Below are 13,672 nucleotides of genomic sequence, written 5' to 3'. Positions count from 1 at the left end.
TTATGCAATATGGGATTAAGCTATAGCTCCCATAGTGAAACACACACTTGGGTTACTTGACGTAATCCCTGGTGGCTTGATAACAGAGTGAGTTGTTTCACCAATTTTTACCTCCTTTCATAGGCATGAAAAGAAATTTCTCTAGAATAAGTTAGAAGGGGCTATCAGCCGTGATAATAGGAAAGGGGTGGAGCCCAGAGCACGGCTCGACCTGTCTGTCACTAACAGAAATGGTGTCATTGGAGCTTCTGTAGTTGGTCACGCCAAGGTGAATCCCGTAGTGAAAAACCTCACTCTCATTAAAGCACCGGGGATTATGTCAAGTAACCCAATGTTTTTTGGACAGTAGTAGTATCTTTACTTCATCTCCGACAAGCACACCAATGTGATTCATTATTGTCCTGATGCTGGACTTGTGAAAACTAATTTTAACTACTGCAAGAGAGGCCTTTCATTTCCTAGATGACACCCTGGATTTCTTTAAAATCCTAAACTGTTAAGTGTCTTGACAGTGGTGTGAGCATTTGTGAACAAGTCCCTTTCCATGCTGGTGAGCATCATTCACTATAAAGTCTTTAGAAATTTCCTTTCTTTCTGGCTTTCAGATGAATGGATGTCATAGAAGTTCGTGCAGTTTTCAGGTCTCACTTGTCTTTACTGTTTCTGTGACATTTAAAATATTCGTCAAAACAAATCACAATTGTTTATTTTATTTTTTCTAAATTTGTTTTTTTACATTTATTTATACAACAATACATTTCATAACGAGATGGATCACCCTGACACCACTGTATCCTCCTCCACCTCAGACACCTGAAGAGAGGGGCGAGGGGCTACATACTCTGCAATGTTGGTGAGGCCATACACCACACAACAGCTCAGGGCGCTGCGGGAGATCTCCATCTCAGGGACATAGGACCAGTGGTCAGCTTCAATATTGTAACTCTCGACGCCTACAGTTGTGGAGAAGCCGTTGAAACCCCCAACCACAAAGAGCCGATCGTCGATAACCGCAATGCCAAAATTGCTGCGGCGTTGCACCATAGAGGCCATATCACTCCAGGTGTCAGTGTCGGGGTTATAGGCCTCAACAGTCCGCAGACGAGCGGTTCCATCAAAACCACCAACCTACAGAAGAACAGGTGACATATAAAGACAGGATGTCTGTAGCTGCTTCTTGTCTGTTTGTTTAATGTGTTATTTTATACTTTCTTAAAGAGCTACTGGTCTTACGGTAGAGTATGAGTAAATTAAAGGTACTTTAGGTAAAAGCACAGATACAATCAGTGAAATAGCTGATTATTGACTGGTACTTTATACATTCCTTGACAAAGTAAAGTACACCATCTATAAACAATTGTATGTGTATATCAGTTACTAAAAGGTGTTGGCAAATTGTCAGTACTTCACTGTAATATCTACTTATTTCAGTTATACAAAAATGGTATTACTATATATTAATACATTATTGCCTTCAGACAAACCTCCTTGTCAGAGGTGTGCAACACTGATTGGATTTGTAGAAACATTAATATGAGTCTTAGCACTATTTGAGATTTCTGCTAACAACATCTGTTCAAATGTTTGTGTTTCTGAGTGTCTCTCAGTGTCCACTTACTGCAAAGACGTAGCCTGAATACGTGACAACCCCAATTCCGCTGCGCCTCTTGCCCATGGCGGCGATCATCGTCCACTGGTTTGTCTCTGGGGTGTAACATTCAGCCGTTAACAGGCACTCGCTCCCATTGGAGCCACCACAAATGTAAATCTGTGGAAAGCAATAATTGAAGCCATTTTTTTGAAGGTTTCTACTGAAGACATGAACTTAATTCCACATGTGACCGGTTACAGCTGAGAGAATAGGGGGCAATGCTGCAATGACCTGCTAAATGCTACTGTAGTTGAATTTTGCAGCTTTGGCATTTGTTTTGGAGCTTGATAGATTTGTTTTATTTTACTTTTCTTTTGGCCACTTATTGCTTGCACCACCTAAATGATCTAAATAAATAACCTAGTAGGGTTTGTTAAACTTTAATTGATGATTTCTCTTTGAAGCCAAATGCCCAAAAAGTCAACAAGAAAAGTTCAGTGTCTATTTTCTCCTGCCTTGACACAGAGCTGCTGTTTCTCAGTTATTTTCAGCTGATGTTTTAGTACTACCCACCTTGCCTTGGAGTGTTGTACAACAAGCATTACTCCTGTGAGCATTCATGGATGCTATTAAAGTCCACTGATTGGTTCTAGGGTCATAGTGCTCAGCCGTTGACAGCCGATCACGCCCATCATAACCTCCCATGGCATATATGTACCCATCCAGCACAGTTACACAGATGTAGCAGCGTCTCGAATGCATTGGTGCCACCTCCTGCCAGGTGTGTGTGCCCAGATCAAACCTTTGTACTGTGCTTAACTGTTGAATGTTGTCAGTGCCCCCAACACAGTAAACTGATCCGCTGAGAAAAGCAGTGCCATGGTAGGCTCGTGGAGTCAGGTCATTGTCAGGTATTTTCATCCAGCTGTCTGCACATACATCATATGACTCAATGCTATTGGTTGGACTTTCGCCACTCCGGCCTCCAATGGCCAGAAGGACAGCAACAGGCAAGCGTGGCTGGGCCAAGGGATAACATAAAATTGAGCTGGAGGGGTCCTTTCTCCTAATGTCAAGCATGTTCTCCAAGGCCCGGCGGAGAAGTGTTCGACACTCTTCACTCGACTTCATCACTTCATTTTCATCCACACTCTTCATGACGTATTCTGGAGGCATCAAAGCCAGCCTGACCTGGAAGGAGATATGAAGATAAAGTGTGGGTCATGCTGCTGAAATTATGATAACAGCATTAATGACATACATATGATCTGCACTTATATAGCGCTTTTCTACCTATTGGCACTCAAAGCGCTTTACACTGCTTCTTATTTTTCACCCATTCGCAATCACAATCACACACACACTCACACACCGATGGGGTAGCTGCTATGCAGCTGACCAACACTCACCGGGAGCAACTATGTTAGCGTTCAGAGTTTAGCTAAAGGACACTTTGACATGTGACCAGAGGAGCCAGGGATCGAACCAACAACTGCGAGATTGGTGGACGACCGACCACTCTACCTTCCTGTGCCACAGTCGTTAACGATTTGTAACAGATGCAATCATCATGCAAATTATCTGCAGAATGCAGAGACAGTTCTATAGTTTCCTTTCTTACTTGCCTTGGACAAAAGCAAAGAGATGTGTTCTCTGCGTTCCTCAGTTGAGTTGGTGACCCAGCGAAGGATGGCCTCAAACACGGTTTTCTCCTTCTTTACAATTAGTTGGTCACTTTCAATTATTGTAGCAAGTTCTTGCGCTGAGAGAAGCAGAAACTCTTCTGAGGTGGTAGCAACCACCTCAAAGTGATTCAGGAGGAACTGGAAGGCCTTGTTTTTCATTTCTGGGTAGTAATAGATGTCAGTGAACCTCCAGATGCCAATGCAATTATGTGGATTCAGCTGCTCCTCCAGGAAATCACTGCAGGCTTCAATGATGCCCATTACATTGAAACGGTCAGCTGTTACAAAAAGTTCTTGTACATTCTCCTGTGTCACAGGAACAAAGTCAGTGTAGGCAAACTCAATAATGAGCTTCATCACCTCAGGGGACACATTGGGAATTTCAAAGAGTCTACTTTCTGGGTTTGACCAGCGGTTAAAGAGAGCTCTGTGGGCCAGGAAAATGAAATGTTACCATGTTTTTCATTTAAATAGACAGTATATGTAAAACTCCTTTTGCCCATTTGAAAACGGCTGACATTTATACAATGAAATGCCCAAAAGAAAAAGTTACACTTCCATCCAACCACAGCATGGATTGGTAAAACTAAATTTTAAAAATGACCTCTATGTAATGGCTATATGAAGAGAACCACTGAAAATTAAGTTGCGTTAGTAAGCACGCTGCAGTGTTTTGCTTATGGAGGAACATCCCTCTGTTAACACCCAGTACCTAGCTCACCTGAAATATGTGCTGCAGTTACACAGGATAACCTTGTGTGCGTGAAACTCAGCGTTGTCCACTTTGATCACAGCATCACAAAACTGCTTTAGATGGAGCTTGTTATACACTGAGCTGCTCGTACTCATCTTTGCTCTTCAATTTAAGATATTTTACTTGTTGCAACTGTCTGGTGCAGGCTTCTGTCGTTGCTAGGCACAAGTGTTTCTAGTTGTGTGAGAGAGAAATATGCCTACCCACTCAGGTCATGATGAAAGCCTAGAATGGATTATTAAGATGTCACAGAATCTGGTCGTTACCGGCAACAGTAACTAGGCCCATGCTTTGAGTTATGTCTTTTACCATAGTGGTGTAAAATGAAGTAATTATAGTTTAGATGTCTTCATCAGCCAATCCATATGTTGTATAATATGAGTATTACTTTAATTCAGTAGTCTGGGTACCCCTGAACAGAGTATATATATTTCTATTTTATTATATGTATTATATGTTATGTATCTATATATATATATGTTATATGTATATGTTATATTATATGTATTATATGTATGAAAAACAGAATCAGAAAACTGTTTATTGCCAGGCACAGTTAAGAACACTTAACAATACTAGGAATTTGTCTTGGTGTCAGGTGCATACACTGTCTAAAGTATGAAGTTAAAATGCAAAGGTGTGACACGCAACAAATATGAAGTATGTACACAGAGATAGAATAAAATAAGAAGCTATGTACAGAAAGTGAGTGTGCAATGGGAGGTGGTACAACTTAAAAAAGTGAATGACCTGATTCTGGACTTGTGAACATTGATTTCAGTTACTGCAAGAGAGGCCTTAAATTTACCAGATGTCACCCTGGATTTCTTTGTGACCTCCTAATCTGTTAAATGTCTTACGACAATAACATTGTCTGAAGTAAAATGCTTTTTTTTTTCATTTTCACTGTAGGTAAAAGGTTATGGAAATGTAGCCTAAGCTAGAAATGCAACTAAATGTGATTGAGTACACAAGGCAATGGATATGTAAAGTAATGTTTTTTATGACTTTACATGTCACTGTAATGTTATATGCAGCAATATCAGAGAGAAAAGGAAGTTTGAGTTGCAGAGGTTTATTGCAATTCTTTTTTGTTTGTGTATTCTGTCTGTGTTATGAGCCATATAGGATAACATTTGTCTGGCATTAGACAGTTGTTCATTTAGGAGTCTAGTTATATAGAGACTTATATATATAGAGAACATGGATATATTTGAACTATGTGGATATATACAGTGGTGTGACTAGGTCAGATTTTGAAGTGTGGAATTGTGAGAGATAGAGTGAACCACATTTAAGCCCTTCTTAGACATGCACTGGAATTCAGACATTATCCAGATTTTATGTAGAGGGCATGTATGTGCAAACGCAAACGCCCAACTCTGTTGTGCCTGACATTACTCTGATTTTACCCAGCCAGGTCCTTAGTGCAAGGTCAGGATCTCCAAATGACATTATTTGTAAATAGAAGAGGTAATACTCCGCAGAATTCACCGTGAGTGGGTGTGTTGATGAGGTCCATTTCCTCCGACTGCCGTAAAATCGGGCAAATACAAACACCCAAAGGTGAAGAACTCATTCATTCATACCAACCAAACAACAATGTCGAACTAGAAGGACAATGAACTTTGTGAACTTTTGTCGGTAAGGGCAGACCTGGAAATCATCAAACAAATGGAAGGAACAGCACGAGATACTGTGGAATACGACCAGATTACAAAGCAAAACACTGTCACTTCTGCAGCTTTGTTTTTACATCATGTTCTGCCCCCTGCTTGAAGTGCCCAAGCACCACCCCTTGCCCAATTACACAGAGTATTTCTTCACAATTGAGAATGCATCTCGCATGGACTGACCCCTGATGTTGGCTACATGTTTGAAAGGTAAACTCCTGACAATGTCAGGACCTGATCCTCCTGCCATTCTCTAGAGTTCATGTCTGAAACAGGCTTTTGATCGACTTCCACCTTCACATGTTGGTGCAGTAGAACAACTTTATCTTGTGGAAATGGATTCTCTCCCTTGCACGCCAGTGGGGTAGGATGGACTGACCCCAATGATCCAAAAACATACTGGACAATCAAATGAGGTCAGATTAAATAGTGCATACTTTATTATTTTCTTGTCATTATTTTTATTCTTTGGACGAAATTTTATTTTGAGGTCAATGGCCAAGATCTTAGAGAATTTAACAGTTTTATATGCTAGAAGTTGTTTAACACATTTGTTTATTTAAACCAACTATTGTGCTTTAATTGATATTTATGCACTGGGCCCCAGGCTGTTCCATGTTCTTCTGATATTGGCCTTCAGGTATATCAAATTGATAACTCCATAAGTACAAAGTTAAAAACTCCTGCAGGCTAATCCATAGATAAGGAATAACAATAGTACTGCTGTCTTATATGCAAAGACACATTTATTTATAGAACAATGCATGTCATAGTAAGGAGGGAGAGGTGGATTTGTACAGGTTGGTGAGACAGAGAGAGTTGGGAAGGATGTGCAGCATGATAGGACTGGAAGAGTACTTTGAAGAGCTGATGAATGAGGAAAATGAAAGAACAAAGAGTAGAAGAGGTGACTGGTGTGAAACAGGAAGTAGCAAAGATTACTACGAGTGAAGTGAGGAGGGTGTTGAAGAGGATGAAGAGTGGAAAGGCAGTTGGTCCTGATGACATACCTGTGGACAGGTGGCAGTAGAGTTTCTGACAAGTTTGTTTAACAAGATCTTGGAGAGTGAGAGGATGCCCAGGGAATGAAGTAGAAGTGTATTGGTGCCCATTTTTAAGAACAAGGGAGATGTGCAGAGCTGTGGCAACTACAGAGGAATAAAGCTGATGAGCCAAACAATGAAGCTGTGGGAAAGAGTAGTGGAAGCTAGGCTAAGGGCAGAGGTGAACATTTGTGAGCAGCAATATGGTTTCATGCCTATAGAGAATACAACAAATGCAGTATTTAATTTGAGGATGCTGATGGAGAAGTACAGAGAAGGTCATAGGGAGTTTTATTGTGTCTTCGTTGATTTAGAGAAAGCGTATGACAGGGTACAGAGAAAGGAGCTGTGGTATTGTATGAGGAAGTCTGGAGTGGCAGAGAAGTATGTTAGAGTGGTGCAGGACATGTATGAGAGTTTTAAGACCGCGGTAAGATGTGCTGTAGGTGTGACAGAGGAGTTCAAGGTGGGGGTGGGTCTAGATCAAGGATCAGCTCTGAGCCCCTTCTTGTTTGCTCTGGTGATAGACATTCTGACATATGAGGTTAGACAGGAATCTCTGTGGACTAGGAGGACATCAGAGGGAAAGCTCATTTTAGATGTTTTTGAGATAAAGTCAGAAGCCAGATTGAAGTGGTTTGGACATGTTCAGAGGAGACTGTGAATATATTGGTAGAATGATGTTGAGGTTGGAGCTGCCAGACAGGAGGTCTAGAGGAAGACCAAAGAAGAGATTTGTGGATTTAGTGAGAGAGGACATGAAGGTAGTAGGTATTTGAGAGAAGAGGATACAGAGGATAGGTGTAGGTGGAGACAGATGATTGCGCTTTGGTGAGCCCTGTATGGGAACAGCCGAAAGAAAAAGAATTTTATAGTCATCATCAAACCACTTCATCCTCCTCCACCTCAGACACCTGAAGAGAGGGGCGAGGGGCTGCGTACTCTGCAATGTTGGTGACCCCATACACCACACAACAACTCAGGGCGCTGCGGGAGATCTCCATCTCAGGTACATAGGACCAGTGGTCAGCTCCAATATTGTAGCTTTCGACACAAACAGTTGTGGAGAAGCCGTTGAAACCCCCAACCACAAAGAGCCGATCATCGATTAACGCGATGCCAAAATTGCTGCGGCGTTGCACCATAGAAGGCATATCACTCCAGGTGTCAGTGTCGGGGTTATAGGCCTTAGCAGTACGCAAACGAGAGGTTCCATCAAAACCACCAACCTATCCAGAAAAGGTGAAATAAGAACACAGGATGGCTTTAACTTCTTGTCTGTTTGTTTAGTGTGTCATTTTATACTTAAAGAGCTACTGGCCTTGTGGAAGAGTATAGTTAAATTAAAGGCACTATAAGTAAAAGTACAGATACAATCAGTAAAATAGCTGATTATTGACTGGTTCCATATACGTTTTTGCCAAAGTAAAGTACACCATCTATTCAGTAACAATTGTATGTGTATATCATACTGTTCTCATCAGATTATTTTCTTAGTGTTAAGTTTAGAATAGTAAATAACACCATCACAATTTCCTAAAACCACAAATTGAAAAATTGTCAGTACTTCACAGTAATATCTACTTATTTCAGTTATAAAAAAAGGGTATTACTATATAATAATACATTAGTGCCTACAGACAAACCTCCATGTCAGAGTGTGCAACAGTGATTGGATTTGTAATACATTAATATTAGTCTTAGCAATATTTGAGTGTCTGTCAGTGTCCACTTACTGCAAAGACGTAGCCTGAATACGTGACAACCCCAATTCCACTGCGCCTGTTGCCCATGGCGGCGATCATCGTCCACTGGTTTGTCTCTGGGGTGTAACATTCGGCCGTTAACAAGCACTCGCTCCCATTGAAGCCACCACAAATGTAAATCTGGGGAAAACAATAATTGAAGTCATTTTTGGAAGGTTTCTACTGAACACATGAACTTATTTCCACATGTGACCAGTTACAGCTGAGAGAATAGGGGGCAATGCTGCATAATGACTTGCTAAACGCTATAAACGTTTTTTTTTTTTTTTTGCTTGTATGTTTTTTGACCTTTCTGGCTTATCCTATGAGTTACCTTCCTGACGCAACCCTACCCAATTTCTACCGGGCTTGGACCGGCACTGCACAGCTGGGTATGGGAATGGGCTGTTGGGGGTTCAGTGTTTTGCCCTGACATTTCAACATATAGCCTTACCATCTGAGCTACAGCCGCCCCAAACAATGACTTGCTAAATGCTACTGTAGTTGAATTTTGCAGCTTTGGCATTTGTTTTGGAGCTTGATAGATTTGTTTTATTTTACTTTTCTTTTGGTCACTTATTTCTTGCACCATCTAAATGATCTAAATAAATAACATAGCAGGGTTTTTTAAACTTTACTTGATGATTTCTCTTTAAAGCCAAATGCTCAAAAAGTCAACAAGAAAAGTTCAGTGTCTATTTTCTCCTGCCTTGATACAGAGCTGCTGTTTCTCAGTTATTTTCAGCTGATGTTTTAGTACTACCCACCTTGCCTTGGAGTGTTGTACAACAAGCATCACTTCTCTGAGCATTCATGGATGCAATTAAAGTCCACTGATTGGTTCTAGGCTTATAGCGCTCAGCCGTTGACAGACGATTACGTCCATTATAACCTCCCATGGCATATATGTACCCATCCAGCACAGTTACACAGACAAAGCAGCGTCTTGAATGCATTGGTGCCACCTCCTGCCAGGTGTGTGTGCCCAGATCAAACCTTTGTACTGTGCTTAACTGTTGAATGTTGTCAGTGCCCCCGACACAATAAACTGATCCATTGAGAAAAGCAGTGCCATGGTAGGCTCGTGGAGTCAGCTCATTGTCAGGTATTTTGACCCAGCAGTCTGCACATACATCGTACGCCTCAATGCCATTGGTGGGACCTTCGCCACTCCAGCCTCCAATGGCCAACAGGACAGCAGCAGGAAGGCGTGGACAGGCCAAAGGATAACATATAATAGAGTTGGAGAAGTCCTTTGTTCTAATGTCAAGCATGTTCTCCATGGCCCTGCGGAGAAGTGTTCGACACTCTTCACTCGACTTCATCACTTCATTGTCATCCACACTCTTTATGACGTATTCTGGAGGCATCAAAGCCAGCCTGACCTGGAAGAAGATATGAAGATAGAGTGTGGATCATGCTGCTGAATTTATGATAACGTCATTAACAATATGTAACAGATGCAAATCAAGGTGAATGCAGAGACAGTTCTATAGTTTCCTTTCTTACTTGCCTTGGACAAAAGCAAAGAGATGTGTTCTCTGCGTTCCTCAGTTGAGTCGGTGACCCAGCGAAGGATGGCCTCAAACACGGTTTTCTCCTTCTTTACACTGAGTTGGTCATTTTCAATTATTTTACCAAGTTCCTGCACTGAGAGCTGCAGAAACTCTTCTGAGGTGGTAGCAACTGCCTCAAAGTGATTCAGGAGGAACTGGAAGGCCTTGTTTTTTATTTCTGGGTAGTAACAGTTGTCAGTGAACCTCCAGATGCCAATGCAATTATGTGGATTCAGCTGCTCCTCCAGGAAATCACTGCAGGCTTCAATGATGCCCATTACATTGAAACGGTCAGCTGTTACAAAAAGTTCTTGTACATTCTCCTGTGTCACAGGAACAAAGTCAGTGTAGGCAAACTCAATAATGAGCTTCATTACCTCAGGGGACACATTGGGAATTTCAAAGAGTCGATTGTCTGGGCTTGACCAGCGGTTAAAGAGAGCTCTGTGAGCCAGGAAAATGAAGTGTTACTGCGTATTTTTAACTTATATTGACAGTACATGAAAATGTAAAGCTTCTTTTGCCTATGTGAAAACTGCAATGACATTTGTACAATAAAATGCCGAACAGAAAAAACGAAATTTGACTTCCATCAAACCACTGCATGGAATGGTCTATTTCTTATCAGTTTCAATTCCCTGTAGAAATTCTTTAAAATTATCTCAATATAAAACATGAGCTACAAAAAAAAGTAATGACCTTAATGTAATGGTTATATGAAGAAAACCGCTAAATTAAGCTTTATGTAGTAACATAGTTATAGAGGAACATCCCCCTGTTAACACCCAATACCTAGCTCACCTGAAATATGTGCTGCAGTTACACAGGATGACCTTGTGCACGTGAAACTCAGCATTGTCCACTCTGATCACAGCGTCACAAAGCTGCTTCTTCAGACGGAGCTCGTTATACACTGAGCTGCTCGTACTCATCTTTGCTCTTCAGCTTAAGATTTTTTACTTATTGTCTGGTGCAGGTTTCTGTCCTCACTAGGTACAAGTGTTTCTAGTTGTGTGAGAGAGAAGTGAGCCTACCCACTCAGGTCATGATGAAAGCCTAGAAGGGATTTTTACGATGTCACACAATCTGGTTGTCACTGGCAACAGTAACTAGGCTCATGCATTGTCTTTTATCATTGTGGTGTACAATGAAGCAGTTGTACACCTGCATGTACATGTGGTTATGTTTTCTTAACAGCCAGTGCATATATTTTATAAAAATGAGTATTAGATTTCCATACAATAGTTTGGGTACCCCTGGATCGATTACATATATTTCTTTATTATTAAAAATATCCGGAATAGCAACCTGCAGCAAAAAGACATTAGCCGTCGTCCAGTGGCTTCTAACATGAAGTTTAAACATTTGACACTGTCCTACAGAGTGGTCAAATCAACAGCCATCCACAGTACTTACAGACCACTAACCTTGGATAAATCGATCTGCAACAAATTTAGTGTTAATCTACTGTGAATGCTTCACAGTAATGATATTCTAATCTTTATTATTGATATACTTCCTCTGATTTCAGTGTTCCATACGTTTTTTGGCACTTAAGTACTACAGTCTACTCTTAGCTAGAAACACAGTTCAAACTTTAAAATGTTCAGCTTATTAAGGACACATGCTCTTCCATTTAGCTTTTTAATATATTTTATACTTTTTCTAATATTCAGCTTTTTTCACCTATTTTTTTTAATTCAAATGAGTGGAGACTTCAGCGCCTCCTCAGCTTTGTCCTCTTTCACCTTTAACTCTTCTGGCATACTAGCTGTCACCCAGCTACAGTGGGTGACACCACACACACTTTTAACTTCTCAGGTTCAACTTTTATCAACATTTGTTCTTTTTCTAATTCTTTTCAGTCGGATTTCAATCTGTCCTCAACAAATTATATTTTAAAACAGTTATTTTTGTGTTCTTTCAGAGAATATAAGTCATAGTGACAGTGCTTAAGGTTCTTTCAGTATTTAAATGGTAATAGTTTGTGGTGAAGTCTACCTAAAGTGGACACAGAGAGAGAGAGAGAGAGAGAGAGAGAGAGAGAGAGCGAGAGCGAGAGAGACAACAAACTTTCAAAATAAAAGCCCTTTGATACTTTTTTCAAGTTCAGCTTTTTTTCAGCTTGCTTGGAAACTTCTTTCAGCACTGGAACATTCACAGAGCATTTTATTTTTGGAAATGTTTTTTCTAGTTCATACTTTTTATTTTAAAAACCTAAAAATAGAAACTGCAATCTCATATTTAGAGTAATCGATAACTCAGCTCATGCAACATTTCGTATGCCACTTGGTGCACCAAAGATTAATATTTACACCCGTGTTGTCAATACTGTATATTCTGGTCATTGAATGATACTCATTTGTCCCCCATGCACACTTTTGGTGTTTCTGTAAAAAGCCCAAATAATAACTTTTATTTTGCCCTTGTTTTTAATTCAATTCTGGGTTAATCTGATGTTGCCATTTATTATTCAGATGTTAACATTTATAATGAGGTATCTTTATAGTCATGAGTTTTCACGTACATCCTGTTCATGCATTATTGCTGCACAGCAGACACCGTGGTGTACCCCCACTTCTGTGTGTGGCTTCTATGTAGTCCAAGCAGATGTGCAGTGTTTTCTAAGAGTTCAATGTCTCAATTTTTACAGTTGCCTTTAACTGACCTTTTAGGTTTTTATGGATTCAGTATATTGTAAGTATCAATTAGTCTAACTTTGTGGATTGGATGTGGTTGTTTTACCACAAAGTTTAAGAAAACAAAAAGGCAATTGAATGACAACTGACCTGCTTTATCAGGACCAAACAATTGCATAATTTCTAACATGTTTTAAATACAAAGTCTTAAACTTTGTAGTAACATAAAAAAGAGATCAGGTTTGCTGCAAGCCATTTCACAAAAAAAAAAATCATTGTAGATTTCTCTCTCTTTTTTTCCTATTCAACATTTTGTCCAGTTTGATGCACTTTCACCAATAATGTGAGGACCTAACAAGCTGTACTATTAATTTATATATATGAGTAGTAAAAAAGATGAGCTGAAGTAAATCAATAAAGATTCTAGGCTTATTTGGTTTAGAGTCTAATTTTAGGGGCTCGTTCCGATTTATTTATAGTCAATAGCAACAAGAACAATTACGCTTTATTTTAGTTAATTTAGTTTTAATTTTAGAATATACAGTACTTGCCACTGGGGTAAGAATTTGAGAATTTTCAGGTTGTATTGGGACACTTAAGTATTTTAGATACAGTGAAATACGTGTGAAGTGATGCAATATATTTTTATGGGTTTTTTTTTTATGTAATGACATCTATAAAACATTATTTGTGTGTGTGTGTGTCCACTTTAGGTAGACTTCACCACAAACTTTTTACTATTTAAATGCTAAAAATTAAATGAATATATCAAAAGGCTTTTATTTAGAACATGTGTGTGTCTATTCCATCTGTGTATCATGTGGGAGAAAAACAGCTCGTTACCACGGCAATGACAGCTTTCAATCCGCCGAGCCACTCGTATCTGCTGAAGACAGGTTATAAACTGCATGGACTTGGAAAAAGTATTAGTCTTATTAACAATCACCCACTCTAGCTGGACCAACATTCTGCGATACACACTGATG

The 13,672-nt window shown here is 39.9% G+C and overlaps 2 protein-coding genes across 3 annotated transcripts; both read right to left on the bottom strand.

The window, feature by feature from the left end:
- Positions 1 to 774: 774 nt before the first annotated feature.
- On the bottom strand, positions 775 to 4,125 carry LOC137139278 (kelch-like protein 10). The gene is made up of 5 exons (XM_067526299.1): positions 3,998 to 4,125; positions 3,217 to 3,703; positions 2,165 to 2,782; positions 1,619 to 1,768; positions 775 to 1,128 (listed from the first exon to the last, which is right to left on the bottom strand). The coding sequence occupies exons 1-5, from the start codon at positions 4,123 to 4,125 to the stop codon at positions 775 to 777; spliced, it is 1,737 nt and encodes a 578-aa protein (XP_067382400.1).
- Positions 4,126 to 6,485: 2,360 nt separating this feature from the next.
- LOC137139927 (kelch-like protein 10) lies at positions 6,486 to 12,016 on the bottom strand. Of its 2 annotated transcripts, XM_067527846.1 has the most exons (5): positions 10,849 to 12,016; positions 10,005 to 10,491; positions 9,259 to 9,876; positions 8,483 to 8,632; positions 6,486 to 7,975 (listed from the first exon to the last, which is right to left on the bottom strand). In XM_067527846.1, the coding sequence occupies exons 1-5, from the start codon at positions 10,977 to 10,979 to the stop codon at positions 7,628 to 7,630; spliced, it is 1,734 nt and encodes a 577-aa protein (XP_067383947.1). In that variant the 5' UTR covers positions 10,980 to 12,016; the 3' UTR covers positions 6,486 to 7,627. The 2 variants fall into 2 exon arrangements, with proteins under 2 accessions (XP_067383947.1, XP_067383948.1); XM_067527847.1 differs by lacking the exon at positions 10,849 to 12,016 and having other exon boundaries at positions 9,978 to 10,833.
- Positions 12,017 to 13,672: the final 1,656 nt, after the last annotated feature.

Source organism: Channa argus, chromosome 13, assembly GCF_033026475.1.
Source record: "Channa argus isolate prfri chromosome 13, Channa argus male v1.0, whole genome shotgun sequence".
NCBI classification, from domain to species: Eukaryota; Metazoa; Chordata; class Actinopteri; order Anabantiformes; family Channidae; genus Channa; species Channa argus.
The sequence above is the reverse complement of the archived record's forward strand: the minus strand, read 5'-3'. Positions and strand labels throughout refer to the sequence as shown.

Coding starts and splice junctions, on each gene's coding strand:
- LOC137139927 (XM_067527846.1), bottom strand. CDS start 10,979: ATGAGTACGAGCAGCTCAGTGTATAACGAGCTCCGTCTGAAGAAGCAG. Junction 8,633..9,258: donor GTACAACACTCCAAGGCAAG/GTGGGTAGTACT, acceptor TGTTTTCCCCAG/ATTTACATTTGTGGTGGCTT. Junction 7,976..8,482: donor ATTCAGGCTACGTCTTTGCA/GTAAGTGGACAC, acceptor TTTTCTGGATAG/GTTGGTGGTTTTGATGGAAC.
- LOC137139278 (XM_067526299.1), bottom strand. CDS start 4,125: ATGAGTACGAGCAGCTCAGTGTATAACAAGCTCCATCTAAAGCAGTTT. Junction 3,704..3,997: donor AACTGCAGCACATATTTCAG/GTGAGCTAGGTA, acceptor CCTGGCCCACAG/AGCTCTCTTTAACCGCTGGT. Junction 2,783..3,216: donor TCTCTTTGCTTTTGTCCAAG/GCAAGTAAGAAA, acceptor ATCTCCTTCCAG/GTCAGGCTGGCTTTGATGCC.